Source organism: Gymnoscopelus microlampas (assembly GCF_963454915.1).
Source record: "Gymnoscopelus microlampas genome assembly, chromosome: 3".
NCBI classification, from domain to species: Eukaryota; Metazoa; Chordata; class Actinopteri; order Myctophiformes; family Myctophidae; genus Gymnoscopelus; species Gymnoscopelus microlampas.
The window spans coordinates 36945500-36972237 of NC_139940.1; the positions used below are offsets into that span (position 1 = coordinate 36945500).

The 26738-nt window shown below is 43.3% G+C and overlaps 1 protein-coding gene across 4 annotated transcripts in view; it reads right to left on the bottom strand.

Moving 5' to 3' along the window:
• vps13b (vacuolar protein sorting 13 homolog B) overlaps positions 1-26738 on the bottom strand; it is a 443292-nt gene that overhangs the window by 367384 nt on the left and 49170 nt on the right. For all 4 annotated transcript variants that reach the window (XM_084052011.1, XM_084052012.1, XM_084052010.1 and 1 more), the window contains exons 8-15: positions 19851-20110; positions 16362-16457; positions 14008-14130; positions 12822-12959; positions 9639-9726; positions 6792-6986; positions 3159-3328; positions 2731-2925 (exon numbers count right to left, since the gene is read on the bottom strand). In XM_084052011.1, coding sequence (XP_083908137.1) covers positions 2731-2925; positions 3159-3328; positions 6792-6986; positions 9639-9726; positions 12822-12959; positions 14008-14130; positions 16362-16457; positions 19851-20110 — 1265 coding nt within the window. The remainder of the gene's footprint in view (positions 1-2730; positions 2926-3158; positions 3329-6791; positions 6987-9638; positions 9727-12821; positions 12960-14007; positions 14131-16361; positions 16458-19850; positions 20111-26738) is intronic.

The following is a 26738-nucleotide window of genomic DNA, read 5'->3' on the forward strand; positions in this document are numbered from 1 at the left end:
TTTATAGGCCTGCTGATCTAAACATGGTGTCTCTTACTGCCCACATGTCTCTTAATCACAGTCTCATTATCCATGCTGCTGGACACATACGGTACTGTAACCTCTCTGTTTACATACTGTTAATACTGGACATGGTGGATGAAGTCCTGTTTAATATCGGTGGTATTGGATGATGGCTGGGCCCAGCTGTGACAACAGCAACTGTCCCACATGCAGCTGCTATAAGCACAGAGTAGGATTCATTCAATTGCTGTACGTGAAGGCCTATTAAGCCACTAGAATGTACAGATGGCTCAGAGCAGACAGGCCAAATATTAGACAAGGCTAAAAAGATAATTGGTTTATAATAAGACAACTGGCATGTGGGTATAATTAATAATTCTATACAACATACCTGGTAGCCCCACTTTAACAAGTGTTTTATGTTTTTCACTTGTTTAATACCATCTGCAACCAAAATTATGTTCACCTTCGAGCCAATTATGTTCACCTTTGAGCAAGCATAATATTCCAAGAACATTTTTTGTTCTCAGAGCCCATCCACTTAAAATTTGGTACATTTAGAAAAAAAAGAAGAGCTGGATGGATGTAGATTGCAGAATAACTGCATTATGGGAGACTAAACTGTAGCGTCTCTCTCTGCAACCCTAGAACCAGCAAGACATTTTCTCCAGACAGGCACCCTATCTCTGACAGCCAGTGTCAGTAAAACAGACACCGAGATAAGCCTTTGCTTATCCCCATTTCAAATCACTTCCTAAATGGAGTGAATTGCGACCAGAATGACCTCCACCCCACCATGATCCCACTGCCAGAATTCAGAAGTAGAGTTAGAACCTTGGCGGATGTGGATGCTGATTGGATGGAGTGGTCTTTGGCCACCCATTGGTTGACCGTTAACCCTGTGCTGACCCTGTGATAAGGACTGCCAGTGTACCTGGCAAACATCCTGGCCTTAGAAAAACACATCCAAGCCATACCAGACCTGACCAGGCCACCCCACATCATACCAGGATAGAGTATCTGTTTCTCACCTAAATGTTGGAGGAACACTACTGGCCACGGCCTCCTTTAACAGCTCTGGGTGCATTACAACAGATATTTTGAAACCCGTATTTCAACTATAAATCAGCCTTTAGAGTGGATTAAAAGACGAGCGGCAGGCAGTCTATGTGGCAATGGTATTTTGAAACAATAATCTTAATCTAAGTTTTATGTACTGTAGTCAATACTACATATAAGTAATAAGTATGAAAAGCATTGATGTCATTGCCATTCAAAACTAATCCTCAATCAAATCCAATCAGGGTGAAAATCTTGCTATGGTCTCTACTGTATACACCCACCCACCCACCCACCCACCCACCCACGCACGCACGCACGCACGCACGCACGCACGCACGCACGCACGCACGCACACACACACACACACACACACACACACACACACACACACACACACACACACACACACACACACACACACACACACACACACACAGGTATGCAACAAGTTACAAAAAAAAAACAGTCACTAATTCTGGTGCAGGACAATCTGACAGAAGAATGTTATAATAAGTTTAGTTTATTTCGATCATCATCTATACTAGTAGTCATAAGCAATTTTTTCTGACCGAAAAAGTATAGGCTGGAGCTAAAAGTGCCTATATGTTATTTTGTTTCTTTAACCGAGTGCCACGCTATGACCTTGTAGATCTGCTATTTTTGAAAAATCAAGAAAATTTGTGCTAATCTTAAAATATATATATATGTTTTTAAGTGAACATTTGTAACTCAAATCTTTGCTTCTGGAGGTCCCTGTAACAAAATATTTTACAAATGTTTGCTTAAAAATATATATATATTCAAAGATTTACATACATTTTCACGAATTAAAAAGAATCTGTACTGTATACTGTACTGTACTGTATACTGTACTGTAATACAGTACCGTAGGTACTAGGTGAAATCCATAAACTCAGACCAGCGCTTGACCAGTGCTCTCGTAGAAACAGACTTCTGGGTAGTTTATGGCCAGATGAACAGGGTCATTAAAAGGGTCATTATAGGGCAATTCCAGACCTGGGTTGCAAGTGTGGCCATGCAGCTGACCTGCTGACCTCAGGAGTGGCCATGCGAACTGGTAGAGGAGTATTATGTGTGTCTCAACTAAAGGGGCACTTAGACTACAGTATAAAGACGGCCATTATATGGATATAAAGAAAAATAACTAAAGAGATAAGTGAATCTGAGGACCCCCTCGAAAACGAGATGCTGCATCTCAAGGGGCGTATCCTCCAGTGAAATTTCAAATATAACCTTATCCTATGTATATTTGTCTATGTTTGTTCATTAACCACTTAAACCCTATACACTTTGTTGACCGGGCTCCCACAGGTGTAATCTCTTCATCGAAATAGCCGATCTAGAGTTATGAGCGAATATTCGCCTATTTTCCCTGTATGCTCGGCTCTAATGTCATGGCCAGAATAAGAATGCTATGGTTATGTGGTTAATTCTTGAAACAGAGATAATCCGAAAAAGACATGGAGTAGAAGGAACCGTCTTCTCTCTTGCTTTCTGTACCGGCATCCTTAATGAGGGGTGTGAACCACACCAACAGACCAGACCGTATTCCTCACCACAGACATCACTTTGCAGAGGATAGTAAGAACATTTCACTACAAAGTGGAACAGCATAATACAAGGTGGATAGCATCTTCCACTGACCTTGAGGTAGCAATGTGCGTAGCAGTGGTGCAGCAGGTTATCAGAGGGCTGGCTCAGACTGCTAACTGTGCAGACCAGCTCCTGAGCGTACATAGGCACAGAGTGCTCCAAGTTCACTCTCTCCACCTGGAACTGCAGGGCTGGCAGCGGGCGCACAGGCTGGAACGCCGGCACACTGACCGGCCCTGACGGAGCCTGGGAGGTAGGAATAATGGAAAACAATAACATTAGCAAAAAGAAATGAAGCATTCTGGGAAAGATGAGGCGAGGAAGGAAAAGAAAAGTGATAATTAATGATGAAGTGATGCAGTATTTTTACCTGCCTATATTTCCTATCATCCTAACTCATATGAGGACGTTTTTTTAAATGTATTTATTTATTTTACAAATTGAGCAAACGTGTATTTTAAAGGTGCAGAGGACATTACCTTCTGTCCCATGATAACAGGCATGAGTGCATGCAGCAGGTTGAATTCTGCCATGGAGACTGTGACGCAGACCTTGAGCAGAGTGACACAGGTGAGTCTGGTTGGGATGAATTCCTCCAGGCTAGATATCTCCTCAGGAGTGGCTGGACCTCGGCTCTCCTCAACCACTTCTAAAATACAAACAATTTGCAATTAAAATGCTATCAAGCCAAGCATGTATCCTACACCATGTTATCCGAAGTAAACTGGAGGAGTGAAGAGTGAGGGAGAGGTGAAGAACATCTGGAGTTGAGTGGTTAAAGATTGATTTCATGGGGAAAATATTCAGTAATAAAGTACTGCCATCTGACTTGTACAGAGTCCCATCCACTGAACTGGCACTTTAAGACAATAACAAAGCTTTTCCATCACATTGTAATAACATCGTTCAGTAAAATGCTTTGAGCGACTGGTGAGAGATTACATCTACAGCTCCACGCTACCTGCCTCACTGGACCTGTGGCAATTTGCATACCATCAAAACAGATCCACCGACAATGCAACTGCCATGGCTCTTCACACCGTCCTCTTGCACATGGATGATAAGAAGCTTAAGGACAACAGCTCGGCATTCAACACCATAGTCCCAGCTAGACTTGACATAAAGATCAGAGACCTCGAGCAGCATGTGCGACTGGATATTAGACTTCCTGATGAACAGCCGCCAGGTGGTGAGAATGGGCAACATCACATCTGACCCTCAACACAAGTGCCCCTCAGGGATGCGCGTTGAGCCCTCTCCTTTACTCCCTCAACGTCAACAAGACCAGGAGCTGATGGTGGACTCCAGGAAGCCGAGGATAGAGCACAGCCCTACTGTATTATCATCGATGGTGTTGCAGTTGAAAGGGTCAGGGATCTCAAGTTCCTCTGCGCACATATCGAGGAGGAGTTCAAGTGGGGCACACACACCACGCATGTGAGGGAAAAGGCTCTATACTGATTCTGTCGCCTGAAGAAGTTCGGAGTGGGCCCCTGCATCATCAGATTTCAGAACAGTTTCCACACGGCGACTATTGAACAAGGCCTGCCCTGAACTCTGCCTGTCACCAGGCTGGCCTGCCACACTGGATCACTTTGTTTTAAGACATTTAGCGTTTCCTTATGCTGGATTTGTTCCCTATGCAGACCATTTTCCTATGTGGACTTTACCATATGTGGACTTACCTATGGGTTTTTTTGTTTCGTTTTTTACACCTGTAAACAACAATTCAGATTCTGACAGCGTATCACAGTGTGTCACAGTTTTGGCATATTCATTAGTAATTCATTTGCAGTGACTGGCTGCTGGTACGTTGGTATCGCCTATCATGTAAAAATCATAGCAAATGTTTCCATCAATGCGCAAACAATCAATCAACCAATGAGCAAACAGAAGTGCAGATGTTAAGTAAGAGTCAATGTGGAGGAGGTCAGCACTAATCAGTGAGGAGTGACCAGAGCTCTGCTAAACCATGAAAACACGCCTGAGGTGGACCAAAACCCAGACCTCAGTTACTGAAAGATCTTGGATGCAGGCCCAGGACCCAGGCTCCTTCTCAGGTCAGCAAAGGTTCTGCTGGACTAAGTTCCCAGCTCCGAGGTGGGCTCAGAACCTGATCTGAGTGCCTCTTAGTTCTTTGGCCCGGCGCCGCAGCCTGCATCAGGTTCCTCTGGCACTGCCGTGTCCAATCCAATCACATGCCAGGGATCGACCATATATCCTCAGTCAACACTCGCACTCAGCGGACCCAAACGTTTGCAGCTCGCATGAAATAGGCTAGGCGTGTGCATAGGCATACAAAACGAGCAAACACACACACACACACACACACACACACACACACACACACACACACACACACACACACACGTGCATGCACATGTGTGTGTGTGCACGCACGCAAACACACTCTCACACACACACAGCAACTTCGGTCCAAAAACGCCCTGTGTTTTCCTGTTCCATTTAACAGATCCAACTGTGAAATTCCAGTTGCTTTTTTTTTCTTATATTGTTCTTGAGCAACATACCAAAGAAGAAAAAACAACCAAGCATGCTGTAAGTAATTTGCTAGTTGGAACCTCCTTCTCTAAATAGGGCAAGATCTTATAAAACTCAGAGTCGTCAGCCAATTTGGCTGCCTTTCCACCGCTCGTTTTGGGGAGGAAAGTCATTCTTCCTGAGCTCTTGGCGAGTGGGTGGATGAAGAGGAGGAGTAGGGCACAGCAGAGCAGCACTAGAAAGATAGTCATGTCTTTGACCTCCTGATCCCTGCTCCTCTCATGGCAGACATACACACTCTCTATTGAGAGAATCCTTGAAGCCAAGGCTGAAACAGAATAGCAGCTGTCACCCAAATCACTTACAGACCAGACAAGACTTGGGAAGGGTTTCCCCCAAAACACCAAGATCATCTTTGTCCCTTTCACTTTACAGTGACACTGAAATGATTTATTTAGAATTTTGTTGTTGTTGTTGTTTTTGGGGGGGGGCAGCCTTGGAAAACCAATTAAGGAATTACAATCACACAAAAGGTATATATTAAATAAAACAGATCAGAACAGAGCACATACCGGTACTTAAAAGTAACATTTGTAGAAACCATTGGTATCAACCAACTATTACTTATACCAGTGTGTATATCCCTTACATATTACACACAAAAATATCATTCTTCATATTCATCTATATCTAAGTATTGTTGTAAGCATTTCGGTATCAGACAATGTTTTTCTAAACTATGGGTCATCTGTATCCCTGCATTCCCACTTAATAAATAATGAATGATACTAACTCCTCTCTGTGACTTTATCACACCCTCTAGAACACCTACCACACTGAAAAATGTGCCTCTTCTTATCTTTTTACCTCTTATCATCTCTTCTCAATTTCCCAACTCCCCCCTGCAGTGTCGACTATACTGACCTTTCTCCAGTTATGCCCCTAGAGAGAGCAGACTCATATAGAAACAGGAAGAACGCGCCGACCTGACTTGCTTTAGTCAAAAGCTCTCCAGTAATTACCCCCATCATCTATTATCTATCACAGATGCTGAAACAAGCAAAACCTACGGATGTTATGGTTTCGCAAAAATTAGACTTATTGCTACAGATATTACACATGCACGCATTCCAGCATACAGCTTTCACAACATCCCCGGGATGAGCTCATCAATAGCTGCACGGGCCCGACCGCTAACAAAAGGTGTTTGGCTTAACCTCCCTAGTGTGGTCCGACGGGTCACTGCTTTCATGTACAGCTCTGTGTTGAAAGATGGGGTTGTGCAAGGAAATAACAATGTGGTGAGCATGCAGAAAAGTGTGAGGCATTGTGTGAATCGTTTCATATCCTCTGGGCATGACATTAGGTGCAGTGTGCAATAACAGAATACAATAGCATTGACTTGCATTGACAGATTAGAATAGAGTAGTAAAATAAAGTTAAAAAAAAAAAAAATTGGGGGAAAAGTGTGCTACCTAGTTGCTCATAAACACCTACAGATGTAAAAAGGTCCTTAGACATCTACTCTGGAATAAAATTATCGTTAAACAGAGAAACATAATCCAGTCCAGAATACCTATAGATTATTATGAGTGAGTATTGTGTCTGACCTGTCTGGGGTTTGCAGTAAGGCTCATACTCGTGGTCCATGGCACAGGTGACCATCTTAAGGATGCGGTGGACGGCACTGGCCTGTAGCCTGACATCCAGAGGTCCAACCACCAGCCTCTTAATGGAGGTCTCCTGAACCAGGGGCACGGACTCCTCCTTATTCACCACAGAGAAGTCCTGAGAGCCTACACACACTGAGAAACACACACATGTATGCACTATACCAAAAGACCACACACGGCACAGACAAAATTGTGCGTACAGACACGTTATATGCACACAGAGACACACAACCTCCCTTTCCAAGAGGAGAAATTCGTCACACTTTTTTCTTTTGGATCCATTATTGGGAATCTGTTCTTTTCTCAAGTCACACTGGTGGCCCTTTTTCAAAACTCTCAAGAGCACGCCCAGTCTCTCTCTCTATTTAACAGTTTTACACTTTCACGAGCCAGAATATCACTCGGTTCTCTGATCTGATATTAGCGACTTGAGAGGCTGTCGGCAATCAAAAAGAAGAAAAAAGAAGGGAAAGAAGCATTTGCGGGCTTATACTACTACAAGTGTGATCCTCTCTGTTGAATTATTCCAATGGCACAAAAAAGAAAACTCCTGATAGACAATCGTGTGACAGAGCAGCATGGAGCAGCTCACATGGCCACGACCCGCCCGTAATGATGAATATTCCAAATGTCCACTTCTCTCCCACAGCTGTCCCCGCTTCATTCGTCGCAGCCCTCTTATTCCAGAGGTCGGCTGTAAAGCCAAGGCTCCCCGGCAATAAAAACGGGAGAAATTAAAAATAAAAAAGTAAGGGGGGATGAATGGCGGAGAGGAGGGAGGGAAGCAGAAGGACAAAGGGTCACAAAACTTGCTTTATTCCCATTACATACATTCCAATGCCGGGCTGAACATTCTTGCCGTTCAGAAGGACCAGGCGGTTAAGTTCTCTCTCCTTTTTTCTTTGAAAGGATGGGGAAGCTCAAATTCCCATTCATTTATAGAGATTTAACAAAAAAAAAGCACAGGGCAATGTCACTTCCCTTTCCTATTTCTACCACGATTGGGCCGAGACGGATTACGGCCTAATATCAACCATATGGCTGCAGTTAAGAGTAGTCAGTGGATTGAAATGGGGTTGAAATTAGCCGGGTTTTAGATGAATTCTAAGCATCTCCATTTCTCAACGAAGAGTATAAATCTCATCTGCGGCATGACTCTTACGTGAAGTCAACGTGAGGGTGTGCAAGTGTGAACCGGGGCTGGGTTAGTGTTTCCGTTGACTCAGAGTTTATGTTCGTCCTGTGGCAACGGAGACTAATTTGTTTGCCTGACACTGGATCTAGTCCCGTCCACGAAGGAGCAGAACATACTTTGACAGTTGAGGCGCATTCCGATTGGCAAGTGTAACCCTAGACATCCCACGGGAGAAGGGGACTGACACTTATCCTGCTGTCAGAAATGAGTTTGACAGCTGAGGACGACAGTATCAATGTTTTTTTTAATTTAGATTATTATCTGGAACTGACAGCGGGAGGAAACAATAGCCTAGTTAGAATGAGAGATAAAGAGAGGAAGAGAAAGAGAAGGGCAAGAATGAGAGAGAGACAGACACACAGAGAGAGACAGAGAGAGAGAGAGAGAGAGACAGACAGACAACGAGAGAGAGAGAGTTAGAGAGAGAGAGAAAGAGAGAGAGAGAGAGAGAGAGAGAGAAAGAGAGAGAGAGAGAGATGAGATCTTATAATATTCATCATACCTTAGTTCTCTAGGTCACAAAAATGTACATCGTAGCCAGAATGCCAGAGTGACAACAATGGCTGATGACGAGTAAAGGCTCCATTAGACTTGTTTCAGACAATAACCACTAATGTATGTAAGGCCAGCTGATGAAGGAGAATGGGTAGCAGTAATTTAAGACAACAAACTAGTCCACAGGAAGCCATTATCACCTGGCTATATATTTACTTGACCTATTTTGACATGGGGCCCATACAGGACTTTTACAGTACTATCATACTTTTCCACAAGGCTCGGTAAGGGGTTGCACTTCATCAGGAGTCGATGTGACTGTTTTTCAAATTAAGTGCTCACAGTGGAAGGGACTTTTGTTTCTTTGATTCTGCACTTGAGAATGTCAATTGAGGGATTGTCTTTTCTCACCGCCACCGTCACACTTAAAGACAGACAGCAGCTCTCTAGCAGCTTTGAAATAAAACACTCAACAATCAGGCCTTAAAGCGCCGAGACATTCGTGGGCCAAATACAACATTTCAACTAAGTCAAATTGAAGGGGGTACTCTTGATCTCTTAATGGGAACTTCAGATCTTTCAGACTTGAATAAACATACTTGAGTGCCGCGGCCCAGGAATGAGGAATCCTGCCCGTCTAAAGGCTTCTCCCAGGAAGAGTGACACCTAATTAGCCGAGAGGAGGACTATTCACTTTCTCAAGCGCTTACAGGTAGAGAGACAGAGGGGAAACAGTGTATCAACAAGCAACACAGAGAAAAGAAACTCAAATATGTGTCAGTGCAGACTAAACAGTCCTGACAGCTGCCCTGCAGGTAAGTTTGGGGTGAGAGCAAGGACACGGGGGGTCAAGGACCAGGTGGTTGCGTCTCAAACAAGACAAACTTTCTTTTAGTCTCCAGGGGGCTTGTTTGACAGAGGAGAGTGGAGAGAGGGAGGGAGGGACAGAACAAGATGGCGAGAGAGAAAAGGAGAGAAGAAGAAGACAGATAGGTAGAAATAGAAAGAACATGAGAGAGGAAAAAGAGAACATGACAGATAAGGTGGCGAGGTGAGCAAACAAGCCCTGTGAGGAGGAATGAATTGGACAATACCTTTGCCGCTGCTGTTCTCCATTGTGTAGAGGTAATCCATGTAGAAGGCACCAAAACGCTGCATGCCTGCTATCTCTGTGTAGGTCTCCTGTCAAACAAAAGCATGGCCAGGTAAACATGGCTGCAGGGCAGCAAACAAGGCGATGGCCTTTAAGAGAGGCAATGCCTGGGGTCACAGCGGCTACGAGAGGGGTCAAATCAGAGCCAAAGAGGTGTGTTTTACAGAGGAGATCACTTGCTAAGTAAGACCTTACGTAGTGTTATCAGCTAGAATATTTTGAACCTTTTACAAGGCAGAGGCAGGAGCTTTGTTATTGTGGATGGAGTTTGAAGGAGACAGGCTCTCCCAGGTGGGACTAGTGCAGATCAGATGTTTCATAATAATTAGGCTTCATTCACTAAATATTCCAGCAAGCTAAATTATGCCGGGTTACGCTACTATTACCTGCCATGGAAGCTAATATTACATTCCACATTTTCTAGATGTATTCTAAACTACTTGGTAATTAGACAAGCCCCAGACAGTTTTTCAGTGAAGAACTATTTGAGAGACCCTTTACTTTAACCACTTAAACCCTATATACGTGTTTTTACTCCGAATAGTGAAAATAGACCATCTAGCAGAGCTTGTAGCCCCCTGCTATTTTCTAATTGTTTAAAAAAATTCTAGAAACATTCGGAATATGTGTGCCTATAATGACATTCCCAAAACAGGGACACCAGGTTGAAAGTGGCTAATGACATAACTGTCATTTTTCCATCCCCGAGAGACAAATAAAAAATGACCCATCCCTGGAGAGTATTCAAAGGTTATCACCAGCCTATTCCCCTCCGGTAGGTAATAATGCTTCTATTGCGCAGCAAACCACTGACAACAAGAGGAGAGAGAGATCAACCACTCCTTGTGCCTCTCCACTAAGTCTTTGTATAGGCATTTCAATAGAGCCTTATCAGAAAGGGCGGGTTAATGAGTAATATTTATTAGTGGACCTCTAATGGCACTTGGCATGCTTTTGGATCAAAGCCACAGGCTAGTTTCAAGAGCGCTAATGAATGAACACAAACACCTGTGACTCCTTAAACTTCCATGGATAAATAATGTGATGGATGGATGGGCGTCCAAACAGTTGCTTCACTGAGGGTCATGAATAATGCCCCAGCAAAGTCAACGCTAGAGCTGCGACGGCTGATGAAGAGGCCCATCTAGGCTTATCAGTGATAATGGCTTTAACACTACTATGTATAGATACTGGAGACATTCCTCTGCTGCCACCAGAAACAGCAGAAAGACAGCAGAGTTACTGAAATGCCATGTACCTTATTGATTGTGACTTCAGGCCAGGAATGAAATTCTTTGGACATTTTGTTAATTTAGGGAACAATAGAGCATTATTAATTATATTAATTAATCAATTATGCATTTGCATAAGGTCTTTCTGTAGTAGCTATAAGAATCTGGTATGGGGTGATTGTCTAGCTATTACAGATAGGCAGCAAGACCCCTCTGATCCTAACAGCTTAGCAGCTAAATATGTTTGACTGACTCTGGACTGCTATAGGAGTTCAGCAAAAAACAACTTCCCAGTAAGCATCAGATTCAGTTTCAGAGGATTTTAGAGCTAAGATATTGTTGGAAAATAGGTTGCAGAGTTTTTGAATAATGCAGTCAGATAATCAGTGGTTGTACTCATAGCATAAACCCTAAAGCCTTGTTCAGACCAAAGATTTGCAACGAGACAAAACAGTTTTACCCTCTCTCTCACACACAGATATTATGTTCAAGAAAAACTTTATGTAATTAAACAAATAGAAAGGAAAGGTTGTGGGCCCTCTCTCTCTATTCTGGTTCATGTCTCCCCTTCCTCTCTCTGTATAGGCAAATATACACGTAAACAAATGCACACACAGTCTAGTGATGTGCAGGCCATTCTTTCCCTTTTCTTTTTAAGAGAGAGTGTCGGAGAGAGAAAACGGAGAGTGTATTAGTGTGTCCGCCCTGAGAGCACGAGGTCTGGGTTCAATCCCCTGGCCGGGTCATTCCAAAGAGTATATAAATATGGGACCCAATGCCTCCGTGCTTGGTACTCAGTATCAAGGGTTCGATTGGGACTAAGTCCTGGCGACATACTAGTGTCTTGTTCAGGGGGTGTACTTGTACATCATGGCTGGGGGACGTACTTGTACACCAAGCCGCCTCACACAACAGAAACAGGAGATAGGCTCCTGCTCTATGGGCCACATGGCATTGCATATTGACTTATTGTACAATAACGTGGGTTTCCAAGGCTACTTACTTACTTATACAGCCTAATATAATGGTCAATGTGCTATGGAAATGGTAAACAATCTCCGCTCGTTGCCTTGAAATTTTAGAATGTCGCAAACCAGTTATTTGGATTCTGTTGGTGGTTACAAGTTTCAATTTGTCTCGTCGCAAATCTTTGGTCTAAAGTACTGTAGGTGCAAGAGATTTTGTGAGATTGCATATAGAAAATAACTAGAGTAATGATGCAGTTCTTTATTAACCAATCAAGCCTTATTGTATACTTCCCCTATTCAAAAATAGCTGATCTACAAGCTCACAATGCATCGCGACAAGTACAAGTTGTGAGCTTGTAGGTGCGGTTTTATTTTTAAATTCCCCAATATAGGGACACTAGGGTTGATGTGGTTAACATCAGGATAATGAATGTACTCATTTGTTCCATTAAGGGAAACGCCATTCCTTTTATCCCTTCAATATGTCCCCTGTCTATCAATCTTGCAGTAATCAGTCAGAGCAGTGGCTTGGCTGCTAGCTGTTGCCTCTGTGTGAACAGGTGTCCAGACGAGGAGCACTGATAAGATGGGAAGCACTTTTATGCTCATTTTGATTGATTGGATGCTGTTGAGAGGAACATGTTCCAAGCTCTAAAAATAGACTGACAAATTAAACTGAAAACAGCTGAAGTCGTATAGTCCCATTTCAGCACGGTGGGATAGATATCTGGATAAAAATATGATAGAAACTTGGGTTAAACTGTTCATACTTGAATTTGTGAAGGACTGTGATATACGAATATTTAAGGCTTAAGACATTTCAGCAACTGAGTGCTAACTATTGTTTGTATCTGCATATCTTTGAGTCTGCACCCGTTGAGACTTGAGCACATTGTTTATTTTATTCTGTGTAGTAATAGTGACCTTGTGGTTGGTAGCATCCAGGATGAACTCCGCTCTGACTCCGTTGTTCTCTGGACTGCGGTAGTCAAACAGGGAATTGGTGAGATAGGTCATCCCTTTACTGCTCAGACTCTCTCCACAGCTGAAAAACACTGCATCCTGGGAGACAAACAGAGAGGCAGAGCAGAAGGAAGAGATAGAAAACAAAGAGAGAGAAAAGGACAGAGGGGGAAGAGAAATTAAAAAAATATGAAAAAAATATATATTAAAAATATTTTATATGAGATACTAAATAGGATAAATATACCAACAGTTCTGTTGATTAGAAAAAAGAAAAAAAAAAACTGCCCACCACCAAGGAGGTTGTGGGTTAGAATCCACAGTGGTGCATCCGGCCTTGACGGGCGTTTATGCGAACAAAATTGGCCAGTGTTCGGGGGAGGGAACCCGGGGACGGGGAGGATGATATTGCACGTACTCCGATGGGCTGGGGCGGCACCTGTCAGCAGGGAGTGTTGGGCGGGAGGAGTAGGACGAAGGCCCTACTACGTCCTACCGGTGGGGGCTCCTCACTGGCAGGTGAGTCAGTTGGATACAACAGCAGTGACAACACAGAAATGTGTATGGGGAGGAATTAATTGGCATAACAACCAAATTGGGGAGAAAAAGGGGGTAAAAAATAATTGGCTACTCTAAATTTAAATTAAAAAAAGAAAAGAATGAACAAAAAAAACATGACATCACGTTATGTTGAGTGCTATATATATATGCTATATATATATATGCTATAATGCACAGCCTCTAATTTATTAGCCCGATACTACAATTCATACGTATATGCAAACATAATCAAATGTATATTAACTGTATGGTATTGCATTACATTATACAAACGTGGGCGAAAATCCTTCTATGAGCCTAGAGGGCTTTGCTGTATATGAGAGGATGGCGAGACTGCTTTCGACACAGCGATTTCAATCATGTGTGTGTGGCTAACACTGTGAACATTACGGTGAATTGCAAATGGCATTTGGATCACACTCCTCCATAAACAAAGCAGACCGCATCTCCGCCTCTCTCTGAGAGTGGTTGGGAGCTTTAGAGGCCGCAGGAGGGAAGATTTAGGTGAAAGTGATCTCTTTTCTGGGTCTTTTAATCTTCCTTCTTCCCTCATGAGTGTTCCTTGAGGTTTTTAGTCTGTCTTTACCTCTTCACATCGGTTCATGTTTTCCTCAAAGTCCCGGACTCCCATGATGCCTTTCAGGCAGAGTGCCCGGCAGCCCACAAAGCCAATCTGACAGTCAAAGAAAGGCTCTCCCATCATCAGCACCTGGATGAAAGAGGACAAGGAGGAGAGAGACAGAGAGAGAGGGAGAGAGAGACCTTTAAAACCACATATACTGGGTTTTACAGACACACTTCTCGGCAAAGGACAAGGTGGAAACTGGAAATTGTTCTTGGAGTCTTTCCCCCCCTCACCGATGAAAGGTCTCATACATTTAATAATATGGAAAGCACATTAATTTATTAAGATGAGCATTATTACACTTGGCTTAACAATTAAAGAAAATAGAACCTGAGATGAAGTGATGATGTGAGGTGGTGTAGACATTCATTATGGTAAAAATCTGATCAAAAATGTTCTACTGAAGCAAAAGTGCCAAAAGCACAGAAGCCTTTCCTCTCCAAAGAGAACACCCAGAGCGTAATATTCCTTGGTACAGTCAATACGAGCCTAATAAAACTATAATGCAGCAATAATTCACAAAAAATAATTTGACTGGATTACCTTTTTACGTGGCAGTAAAACACGGAATGTGAAATTAATGAAGATTTAAGACCCAATATATTGTTGACTTATCACACACACGCCTCTCAACCATGACCAGTTTGGGGTTGTGTTGGTTTGCGGTGTTGGTCACATTATGGCCTCATTTCATTGTGATGAAAAGTAGCAGGGGTCACATGGCTGCCACTTTCATTTTTTCTCTCAGAGTATTGGATGTGTGTGTGTGTGTGTGTGTGTGTGTGTGTGTGTGTGTGTGTGTGTGTGTGTGTGTGTGTGTGTGTGTGTGTGTGTGTGTGTGTGTGTGTGTGTGTGTGTGTGTGTGTGTGTGTGTGTGTACACGTGCACACATGGTGCATGTGGGTAGCAGTGCAAGAGGCCTGTAACCACCAGCTAGGTGTGGTTTGCCTTAACTCACCGTAGCCTTCGCCTCACCCGGCAAGACAACAGAGAGCAATCCTATAAAACTTTACGTTTCACCACACAATAATTACAAGGCCTAGTTTTCCCTGTTTTACTAGCCATCCCCTCGCCTTTCACCGCTTTCACTTTTTGGTCCCTGTTCAGACTCCTCTCTCCCCTCTTCCAGCAAAAGCATAAATTACAGAAATTGGAATTGGAAATCTCTCAGAATTCTCACATCTGGTAGAAAGCTTAGGAGCAGAAAACCCCTTTCCCTATTCCAACCAGGTAATCAGAGAGTAAGGTATAAAAATATTTTCTACGCCGAGAGGCAAAGGCGGAAATGATCAGACTTGGCCTGATTCGGCTTCTAGATTCCAAAGTGTTAACCCAGCCCAGAGATTAGTGACCTAGGGAAGATTTATGAACTTACAGTACTTAGGCAAGGATCTACTCTTATCTTATCAAAGACAAACTCAGGACCACAGAGTCCCATCCAAACACTGAATAATGAAATCATGACGGATCATAAGACGGGACGGACAGTTGAACTATCAGAGAAATTATTTTGATATCTTAGTCATTAATTGTAATGACCGACATGGGAACTGTAATGGGTGCATGCATGTCACTAGCATCAGTCAGTTAGTGTCAGAAAGTCTGAAAGCAATGGTTTCTTCTCATTTCCTCACTGTCAGGCGAAACACATTATGGTTGTCTAAACCCTCCCCAAGACGGTAAGGGTCAGCAGTGACAGGGCCTACATGAGGGAATTGGGAATTGGCATAATGACTAAATTGGGAGAACATGAAACAAAACAAAAACAAAAAAGCCTGCAAACTTTGGAAGGCAGTCACAGCCAGTTGGAATGGAATCTGAAAAATCTAAGTGCAATCTGGATCACATGACCCAAGATACAATGTGTACCGATGTGTGAGGTTTGGACAAAATCTGTAGTAGTAGCAGCAAAAAGTGTGTTTTGAAGAAATCTCAAAACGGTGGAAAATCTAGTCTGGCAAAAATGGCCAGGGCCTATATGCAGAGTTGCGGAATCCAGGGAAATAATATTTTGATTGTACGTCCTATGGTTCAAGAGTTACAGGCCAAAATGTGAAGTGGGCTTTTACAGCGCCACCATGAGGCCAATTTGAAAAATCTGGGATGGAGGTTTTTTCTTGGCCTACTGGGAGTGTGCTTGCAAAGTTCCACGCAAATGGGTCCAACGGCGCCGGAGATTAGCAGACACACACACACACACACGGATGGACGGACGGACAGGGGTGAAAACATAGTCTGCAGCCTCCGGCCTGCCCTAGACAATAATAAAAAAAAAAAAAGGGTGGGGGGTGGGATGTTGAATGTAGAGATCTTACTTCGATGGTCATTCCTTCCTGCTCCAGGCACAGGACTTCTCTGGACTTCACCTTCTGGGGGCTATAGTAGCTGCTCTCTGACTGCGTCTCAGTCAGCTAAAAGTGAGAAGAAAAAAGAGGTGACCACGTTAACACAATCTTTTCAAGATTCAAAACATGGGATGAAAACAAATGGCTAGAAAAAAATATTATAGATAAAGAATTCTAATAACCAACATCCTTTTTAGTGTGTTGTGGGAGAACCAGAGTAATAAGAATCCAATTAACAAAAACATTTACCAGAAGAGCTAATAGTCTAGGACATTACCGATATGGACGTCATGAAAAGGCATTACTGCCAAATTCAGATGGTTGACATTTTAGTGTGTGTGTGGGTGTGCATGTTTGTGCAGAGACACAGACACATGATTTAAGATATAAACAAAGCTCCATAAGAATCTAGATTTAAAAAGGCAATGGGGCCCTGGAGGGTAATGGCTAAGCCCTGCAAACAATAACAACCAACAGAGGGAAAATGACATTTTGAACATCTGAGACAGGATGTCAGCCTTTAAGCACACTGGTCTGTTCTTGTTGTTCTCATCTAAGTCCGGTGGGGGGCCACAGACATACATCAAACACATGACAGCCACTCCTCTCTGACTCAAGTGGAGGTCCTCTGTGCTGGCTCTCTTTTGGTGGCTAACAATCGTTTAAACACTCCAACAACGCACTCATGATATCATATGAACTGATATAAAGTCACTGAGGTCATCAGGAGCTTGGGTCTCACTGGAGGTTTATTGATGGATTTATTGTGTGTGTGTGTGTGAGTCCATAATGCCTGGCGAGGGTTTGGTAGCAGGGGGCAGAGAGGTCCAGAGGGGTGTGAAGGCTTGGGGTTGGCTGGTGCAGAGCTGCTCAGCTCCAGCCCATTCAACTTTAACACAGGAAGCAGGTGCAGGGTTAAAACCAGCTGTGCCTTATTATCCCTCCTGATGGAGCGGCCCCTCTCTCTCTCTTTTTCACTCCCTCTTTCCCCTCTTTCGATTCCAATGGTTTAATCACGTGTGGGGACTAAGGGAACGGCATGAAGGAGCCCCCCCCCCTTATATCCCATCAGCCCTTGGGAGCAGTGGCTTGCGAGGACGTCAAACTCTGACAAAGGAACACTGCGATTCACCACGTCAGCGCATGGTGGTGTTTGTCTTTGAAGTGCCGCCCATCAGACAGGGAGAAACACACTGATGGGTTATCCAGAGACAACATGGCTGTCTTGGCATAGCCAAATTGGTTATAGTGAGGCTCTGCTTACTGTACCTGGGCCTAAAACAACACACAGAGCCAAGAGGACCAAGGACCAGTGGAGCACCGACCCAAACACCTCCAAACAGCCATCCAATAATACACAGAGCTACTGCAGCTGGTGAGCTACAGCTACCACTCCTTTCTTCTTTTTATTCTCATCCACATTATAGAGATTTGGACATCCAACACAAACCAAATGATTCTTTATGAGGCATCTTGGAACTTTCATACACGTTGGATTAGACTCTCTGGGTACTTTGCTTTTACGCCCTTTCCTTAGAAATGTAACACACAATGGGAAGGCTGTGATGGAAAAGTGGGAAACCGACGATGAGAGCACATCAAATTTGCTTTTGATGAAATGATTCAAAATGCCGAACGTATGAAAATGTAGTCTGCGTGTTTCTGAAAATGAAAAATGATTGGCCGAGCTGCAAACGGCTTGGCGGGAGCTCAGCACCGAAGAGGGGGGTAAAATGGCTGATGATCAACTATGCGTAATGTGTGTAAAAGTCATTAAAGTGTACTGCCAATTTCTCTGATGAAACAGGCCCAAGGAATAATGCATCAGGATCCTAAAAATACCTCTCTGATTTCATGTGCATGACAAGCCCAGGTTCACGCAGTGGCTGTTCAAAGACGAGAGACTCCCTCAAAACTAAATACTTCCGTGTATAAGAGAGGGGGAAACCGTTTAAAACGCCATCCCCTCAGCTGTCTGCAATTACTCCTGACCAGAGGCAATTAATTGATTAAAAGAACTCAAACACTACAGGAACAATTTAAACATTATTAGAAAAGCACCGGGCTCTGCTTGGCCTGAAACATGGCTCCCCCTTTTCTCTCTCTCTCTCTCTCTCACACACACACACACACACACACACACACACACACACACACACACACACACACACACACACACACACACACACACACACACACACACACACACACACACACACACACACACACACACACACACACACACACACACACACACACACACACAGAGAGAGAGAGAGAGCGGAAACGTGATCTTAGATGCATGAACCAAAGGGGGAAACACAGATGAATTCCAACTTTTCTGAGTGAGCGGTCAGGATTTTAGTTTGGGATCCGTTTCTGAATAGTCATCATAGCATGTATAATGTCTAAAACATTAACGTGACCCGAGACACCAGTTAGCAACAGTTTCTCTACCCTCCCCTGTACCGCACACAGAGACAAAGAGGACTGAGACTTCCTGGAGATCAAACTGAAAATTACCATCAAAAACAAAAAAAAGAAGAACAAAAAAAGTGGACGGGTGGGAATGCAGAGGAGGGAATAAAAACAACTCTCTAATGTTAGGGAGGGAAACATACCTAATTGCTAACACACAACCATATCTTATTTTGTAATCTTGAAATTCAATTCAGCACATTATCTGGAAGAGCTTCCAAAATAATTTCCTGGAAAATATACATATCTGTGCATATACTAATCTCGATTTTCATATCATGTTCTTGTGTCTTTTGTCATAACAATAATTTAAAAAAATAATGAATGCACGGATTGTTATTTTATAAAAATATTTTTGTGATCCTTTATTACCGTATGTTTTTTTTTCTCGAGTGTAATTTTAGAACACTAAATTCAGATTTTATTTGTTCTGCAGAAACCTTTTTATGTAATTTTTAATACGTGATGAAAAAAGGGATATGACAATTGATGGTCATACATTTCTAATATTTACAAATGTAACCCCCAATTATGAAATGTAACCCAAAATTATTAAAGTCCCTATAAACTGTGGAGTGCATTCATCCTAACATGACCTTGCGAGATAGTAGATCGGGCATTTTTGCGGAAGATGTTTGTATTTGATGTAAAGGGAAAATAGGAGGGGGGGCCACTACAGACCCGTGGGGATCACCGGTCAACAAAGTACAGTATAGGGTTTAACCACTTAAACCCTACACTTGGTTGACCGGCGTCCCTCAGGGCTCTATACTAGTGTCTTTTCTACATTAAATATCTTCATTCTTCACTGAAAATATCCGATGTACAATCTCACAACGTGTCACAACGCTTATAGATCTGCTATTTTCTGCAAAGGTCTTCCCCAGAATACAGTGCTGGGGTTTAAGTGCTTAAAAGCCATGGTGAACAGGTTTCTGTACTGGCCATGATGAAGATGATAATGATGATTGTGATGATTACCTTGAAGGTAACGGAGGCCTTGGTGCAGTAGAAACCTATGGCGACAATGGGGTCTTTAGGTGTGTGATGCTGGGGGCTGCTAGTGCTGCTTCCTGCCTCTCTCTGCAGGTACAGGCCTTCCTCCCCTTCCTCTTCCTCTTCGCCAACGATGGCCGGGACAAAGGACCAGGCCCAGGAAACCCAGCCGTCGTCTGTCTCGTCAGTTTGCATGTGAAGGTCTGGGCTAGCCAGGCCTTGGTCTTCCATGTCAACATCCATGCCTAGATGAGACAAAGGGCAGAACAAAGTACTGTTAATTTAACCACATTAAACCTGGCTTCACTGTTTTGGGCATGCCAATATACGTGAAATCTTTCCAAATCTTTCATAATTAGCAAATCTACAAGCTCACAACATGTCGCGATGTGATACATTGTGAACTTATTAGATGGGCTATTTTCACTATTCGTCATGCAGTACAACAAAGTAAGGTATGTAGGGCTTAAGCATTTATCTCTGACGAGTTTCAAATGGATACATTAACACAAGATTTTAGTTTTTATGGATTATTACAGGACCAAAAATGTCAAGATACAAATAAAGGTTCAGTACATACAAAATACTGTGATACATGCTACCAGTTCATGGTGTATATTTAATAAATATCACACGAGAGGGAGTGCCGTTATACTGTATATCAGCAGGTACGGCTGTCGTAGGTAGATCATCACAGCACAACAACCTCGAGTGTGATATTGCTTGTATACAATAGTTCTACAAGCATCATTTATTAGTTAACAGTAATAAGCGACAACAGATGATTTCTTTGTTTATTTAATCATTTATTTGGCTCCGCCAACACAAATAGTTCCACAACTGGACTGGGAGTGGAGTGGACTGTTGCCAAGCAATACAAACATTTTTTTGTACATACTAGCTTGCTGCCTTGTGTAGGTCTACACATTACTGGAGACCAGCTACTTTGTATCATGTACATTTATCTGTATGTTTCCATTTATCGTCCAACCAGTGAAATAAGCATCTGTTGACAGTCACTTTGGTGGCATGTGTGCTTCCAATGAGTTAACTGCTTGACAATGCTTCTTATCTTCCCTTCATCCCTCTTCTGGTGGTCGTGATTTAACCCAAATGTTATTTGTGGAAAAATATCCATCTTTGCAGTGCAAAGTTTGTTACAATGTAGCTAAGATAGATAAGGACTCAATGTACAGTAATTAACAGTTATAGGAACACCTGGAGCAGAGTGAGATGTAGAGTTAAAAGTCCCAGTGCTGTTATTCTTTATATCTCTGCTGTCCAGCCAGAAACTGCTAACTCCAAAACGCTCATTGTTCAGGAAACGCAAAAACAAAATATACGTTTTTCAGGAAATTAAGAAAACCTTATATTTTTAAAACAAAGCAATACTGCCTCATCAAAGTTGGTATAGTGACTTTATATATTGTCAGATACTTGCATGTGTCATTATATTATCAACACTTTAACCAAATCGCGGGTAAATCAACACTTTACCCAGCGCAAGTGGAGTTAGCAGTTTCAGACGAGCAGAAATCAAGCTGAAGTGGAGTTAGGTGTCCAAACAACAATAGCTCCACTCGCTGCTAAGGGAGAGGTTTCTGAAGGGTACAAATTCTCAAAAGCTAACAATGGATCTCCAAGCTCACAAATAATGCATCACAACAACGTGTGAATTAATGCCCTGATGCTTCATGCCACTTATTATATAGGCCTACAATAATAAACAGGACTTTAAATATTACAATAACTTCTGCAAAGAGGTAGTAGAATAGCGCGACAGAAATGCTATGAACGCCTTTCTTCTTGTCACATTGCTCTCCTCATTAAACACTTAATAGATTTTAGAAATATAATTACTTGTTTTCATAACATTAGCGTCAGTGCTAAGTTTGATAAACAGGTACACTGCATAGTTTTAACAGACTACGGGGAGCTTGTTTACGTGGTCCTCCTCCTCGTTCACTGCGCAACGCGCTCTACTCATGCTGTTGAAAAGCAGCGCTGTAGAGGAGAGGGGGGAGTTGTTTGTTTTTGACGGACAGTTTGAGGATCCAATGGAGTTGGGAGTTTTCGTCAGAGGCGCTTTTTAATACTTTTCATTGGTTCAAATGTTTTGATATTTTACACAGACCTAAAGGGTGTTCAATAGCCTTGATTTATGAAAAAAAAAAAAAAAACTGAAAATGGAGTTAGCTGGTCCTGGCTGGACACCGACGATATCAGCACTCAAGGAATACCTCTTACAAAAACAAATTACTTGGTCAGAAGTTTGGAATTAATGTTGTATGAAAATGCAGTAATGGTAAGATATATGTTCAGTAAAACATCAGAGCAATTTAACTCTAATTTGTTTTTACTATTAAAATCTTGAGAAATTCATGACAAAACAATGTTTACTTATTGAGACAGGTCCAAAAATGGTCTGACGTACAGAACACACCTTTATTATGCCGCTGTCAGTCTGTGCCCGTCGGAGCACACTAAATTAATTTGTCCTCCTTGCCTCCAGGCTGGGTGAAACAAGCAAGTTGTTTCAGCTGTCAACTCAACACACAAAAACACTGTCGGCCAAGGCAGTTTCACAGTAGCTGCTGCCAATACTCTGGCATGCAGGTGTGTGAGCTTGAGAATGTAGCGAGAGGGAGGTAAATGTTGTGCAAATTTGAGTACATTGCATACACATGTAAAAGTGTGGCTGTGTCTATAAACTGTATGTGAACTTTAATCACTTAAGCCCTATTTTATACATTCAAGATTAAAAAGAAATAAGAGAAAATAGCCCACAAGCTCACAACACGTTGTTTCTTTTTGAAAATGTTCCTCTATAATGATATGGCCAAAATAGGGATGCCATGTTTAAAGCGGCAAGCGTGTCTGCCTGCCTGCTAGTGTGCATGCGTGCATGCGTGTGTGAGGAAGTCCATTCCACTGGAGGCCAGAGGGCTCAGCCTGTCAGCCAGTTGACGGAGGAGAGAGCCTTGGCTGGACGCATGGATCAGTGCGGTCAGGGCTGGCCCAGCTGGACCCGCTGCCACAGGCCGGGAGCCCAGGGACCATAGTCAGTGACCGCAGCCAGGGACAGAGAGGCTGGGCACACAGGAGGGAGAATAGATGCTGGGGGCTGGGTCAGATAGTTGTTCACAAACCAGTTGAGTGAAATGGAGGTCAAGGAGTGGTTAAACCACAAACAGGGAGACCTGGCCAGGCCTGGCACATAGGGGGATACAGGACCTGGCGCTGGCAGAACAGTCACAGCCCAGGGGTTTGGGATGGGGGTTGACTGAGACACCCAGGTGACCACTGAAAGGATGGATGGAGCCTGGAGGTGTGGGAACCTGAGGTAAAATGCTAGAGGGATGTAGGTAATGGGACCAACACTGGAACATAGCCAGCCAGGCAGCCAGCCAGGCAGCCAGCCAGCCAGTCAGTCAGTCAGCCAGCCAGCCAGTCAGTCGGTCACTGGACTGGCACACTGTTGATAGGGGAGTGTTTGGAGAAAGGAGAGGCTGAGAGCAGTGGAGAGATGGTTAAACTCTTTGACTTTCTCGTTTCCTTTCTCTTCTCTTTCGTCAACCTGCCCAGGGGGTGACGCGGTCTCCCAACCGCCCCTACCTCACCACCCACCATAACCTCCACCCTCTCAATCCCTCATCTCGACCTCTGAACTCATCCCATCGTGTCTGTTTCCATGTGCGCCGGGAGAGGGGAAGCTGATGTCAATACACAAGAATGTGTAATCCCATTCCTCGCGGCCCCACGTCCTCGCCGAAAAAACAATATTGTCCGTGAGGTCACAGCTGAGGAATCCCAGAGGCTTAGGCAGCGAAAATTATGACATATTTTAATTAAATCTTTCACTTTGTGAATTGGCAGTTGGAAATCCCATGTTATGTTTTTTGTGTTTTTTTCCGCTTTTCTCTTTCTCCCATTCTAGCAATCGCTCATTTTCCTTTTTGTCCCCGTTTTCTTTCCGCTCTCGCTCTGTGGAAGCCTTTGAGGTGTCAGGTCAACGTGTTAAGTCATGGCCTGATGCGTTGTAGATTTGAATTTGCAGGGGCAAATCAAAACAAAGGCTTGTGATTAAAAATCAAGTGATCAAAACTGCCAGGCTTAGGGGTGGCTTTGAAGTGTTAATCCCAAGTAGTGAGTGCAAAATTCCCAGAGAATGATCTGGGCCGGCCTGTAAGACGCCACAATATCACTGTAAGGTTGAGATCTGTGGCCACACAGGTACGAAACATGGCCACTGCTACGACTGGATCTTGAGTTAACAGTCACAGTGTGGCACCACAGAGCTGCGCAGAGGAATCCATAAGCCCCAGTTCAGCTCGAGTACACATGTAATGATCTGTCATTCAGGATGATGAAGAGTTTCACCAAGACACAGCTAGCCCCGTTCTACTAGCTTTTTCTAGGGTCTGTGTAACGGTGTGAGAGATAAAGAGACAGAGAGACCTTTATAAACCACAGGTTTGATACTGATTTGTTTTACAGACACACTTCTCAGCAAAGGACAAGGTGGAAAGTGCAAATTGTTCCTGGAGTCCCCCCCCCCCCCCCCCCAATGATGGAATTTAGGGGGAAAAGGTCTTGTACAGTTTATATTATTGGTTAATATTACTCATTCATTCTTTAAGATAAATATTGTTACACTTGGCCTTACAATTAAAAAGAAGACATTTAACCTGAGGTTAACTAAGAGTGATACGTGAGAGGGCAAAAGAAAGAGACAAAAAGAAAGAGATGGAACAAGAAATGCAAACTCAAGACAGACAGGACAAGAGAGAGGGAGACAAGCAGAGACAGAAGGAGACGGACAAAGAGACAGAGAGAGGGAGAGACAGGGAGAGAGAGAGTGACAGAGAGACAGAGAGACGAAAGAGAGACACAAAGAGAGACAGACAGAGAGAGAATGAGAGGGGTAGACAGAGAGAGAAATACAGAGGGAGATTGAAGGCAGTGCCCTCTAAGGCCAGTAGATGTCCCTCCATGTTTATAGAGGAGGAGGTGGTCTGGTTGCCTGACCCCTGACCAAAACCTAATCTACCAGCCAGCTAGTAGTGACTGTGTGGAGTGAGAGAGAGTGCGTGCATGTGCATATTATATTTAAAACAAATCCAGAACATGATGTGCATATTTACATAGGTTATGCCAAATGTTCTACAACAGGCATACATACAAGCATGCATGCACACACAGGCTTTTTCATCTCTCATCTGCTCACAGATCTTCTGTCCAGTCTCTCTCTCTCTCTCTCTCTCTCTCTCTCTCTCTCTCTCTCTCTCTCTCTCTCTCTCTCTCTCTCTCTCTCTCTCTCTCTCTCTCTCTCTCTCTCTCTCTCTCTCTCTCTCTCTCTCTCTCTCTCTCTCTCTCTCTCTCTCTCTCTCTCACACACACTAAAACAATGGAACACATACCAACATGTGCTACATATATCGTGGAAGCAGAATCTGAACTAAAGCTCTTCTACAGCAAGCGCTGTTCCAACCAGATCACTCAGAGGAGGTTGGCCTCCTCTGTTCTTCAGCTCACAGCACTGTAGAAAACTAAAATAAGGTGATTAAAAAGAGTGAGCTAGTGCTTAGGGAGCCACAAGAGGTTTCTAATGGAGCGATAGCCTCTGGCCTCTGGGCGCTACATGTTGTGATGGTCCGTTCCATTCGATAGGCCTCAGTGGGCAGAGAGGGGGAGCTCTCTTTCAAAGCAAACAGTCACACACACACACACACACACACACACGCGCATGCACACGCACATACGCACACGTGCACACGCACACACACACTCAACTATACTTGTGAGGACAAAGATTTTAGGACAGCAATCTATCTATTAATTCACACAATGTGTGTGTGTGTGTGTGTGTGTGTGTGTGTGTGTGTGTGTGTGTGTGTGTGTGTGTGTGTGTGTGTGTGTGTGTGTGTGTGTGTGTGTGTGTGTGTGTGTGCGCGCGCATGCGTGCGTGTCAATTTGTCCCGGTCATAACTCAGGCACCGCCCTACCGATCAAATTCAAACTTGCCGTATGTGTCACCGATGACACAGGGCTGTGTTGGGCCGAGGGGGGAATCTGGTCGGAAAGGTTGTCCAGAACCAAAAATCCACGTATGTCTGTCTGTCTGCGAGTTTGTCTGTCTCCCATTCATGCCCATGTATGGAGGTCCTTACATACTATGATCATCAATCATCAATATATCAATATGACATCATAGTGCTGGCTTTATAGACTAAACTAAGTACTGTAACAGGTAAGAGTACTCGGTAACACTTTACTTAAAAGGTTGGGTGTATAATGCATTATAATCGCATTTCTAATGCATTATAACACTCGTTATGAACGTTTTAATCACGCCTGACAACTTATAACAAGGTTTATGAAGTATTATAAGTGCTGGTCATAATGCATTATAAGCTCAGTGGAACAGCATTTTATAACTAACTTAACTTAGCTAGTTATAAAGTGTCTTTGTTTTAAGTTGTTATGCTTAATTATAAACAAGTGTTGTAACGGGTATTGCATAAACAGGTGGGGCATGCATTGACAACTTGCTTTGTTCCCGACTTGCATCAGGTTTTATAAATGGCATTTTTAAGAAACCCTAACCCTAAAGCTTGAGTTATACTTCCACACTGGGGTCACACACCAACATTTTTTGATCTAGTTTTAGATTTGCTATTTGTCGCGCAACTATGCAAATACCCTAAAGATCCTTACACAATACATGCCGGGAGTGTGGCGAATAAATGATCAAATTCCCGGTGTGTAAGGACCTTAACCCCTAAACCTAACCTCTGAATACCTAATTCTAACCTAATTATAAGCCTAACGCACGTTTCTTCTTTTTTTTTACCATAAACCAACCATTTCTGT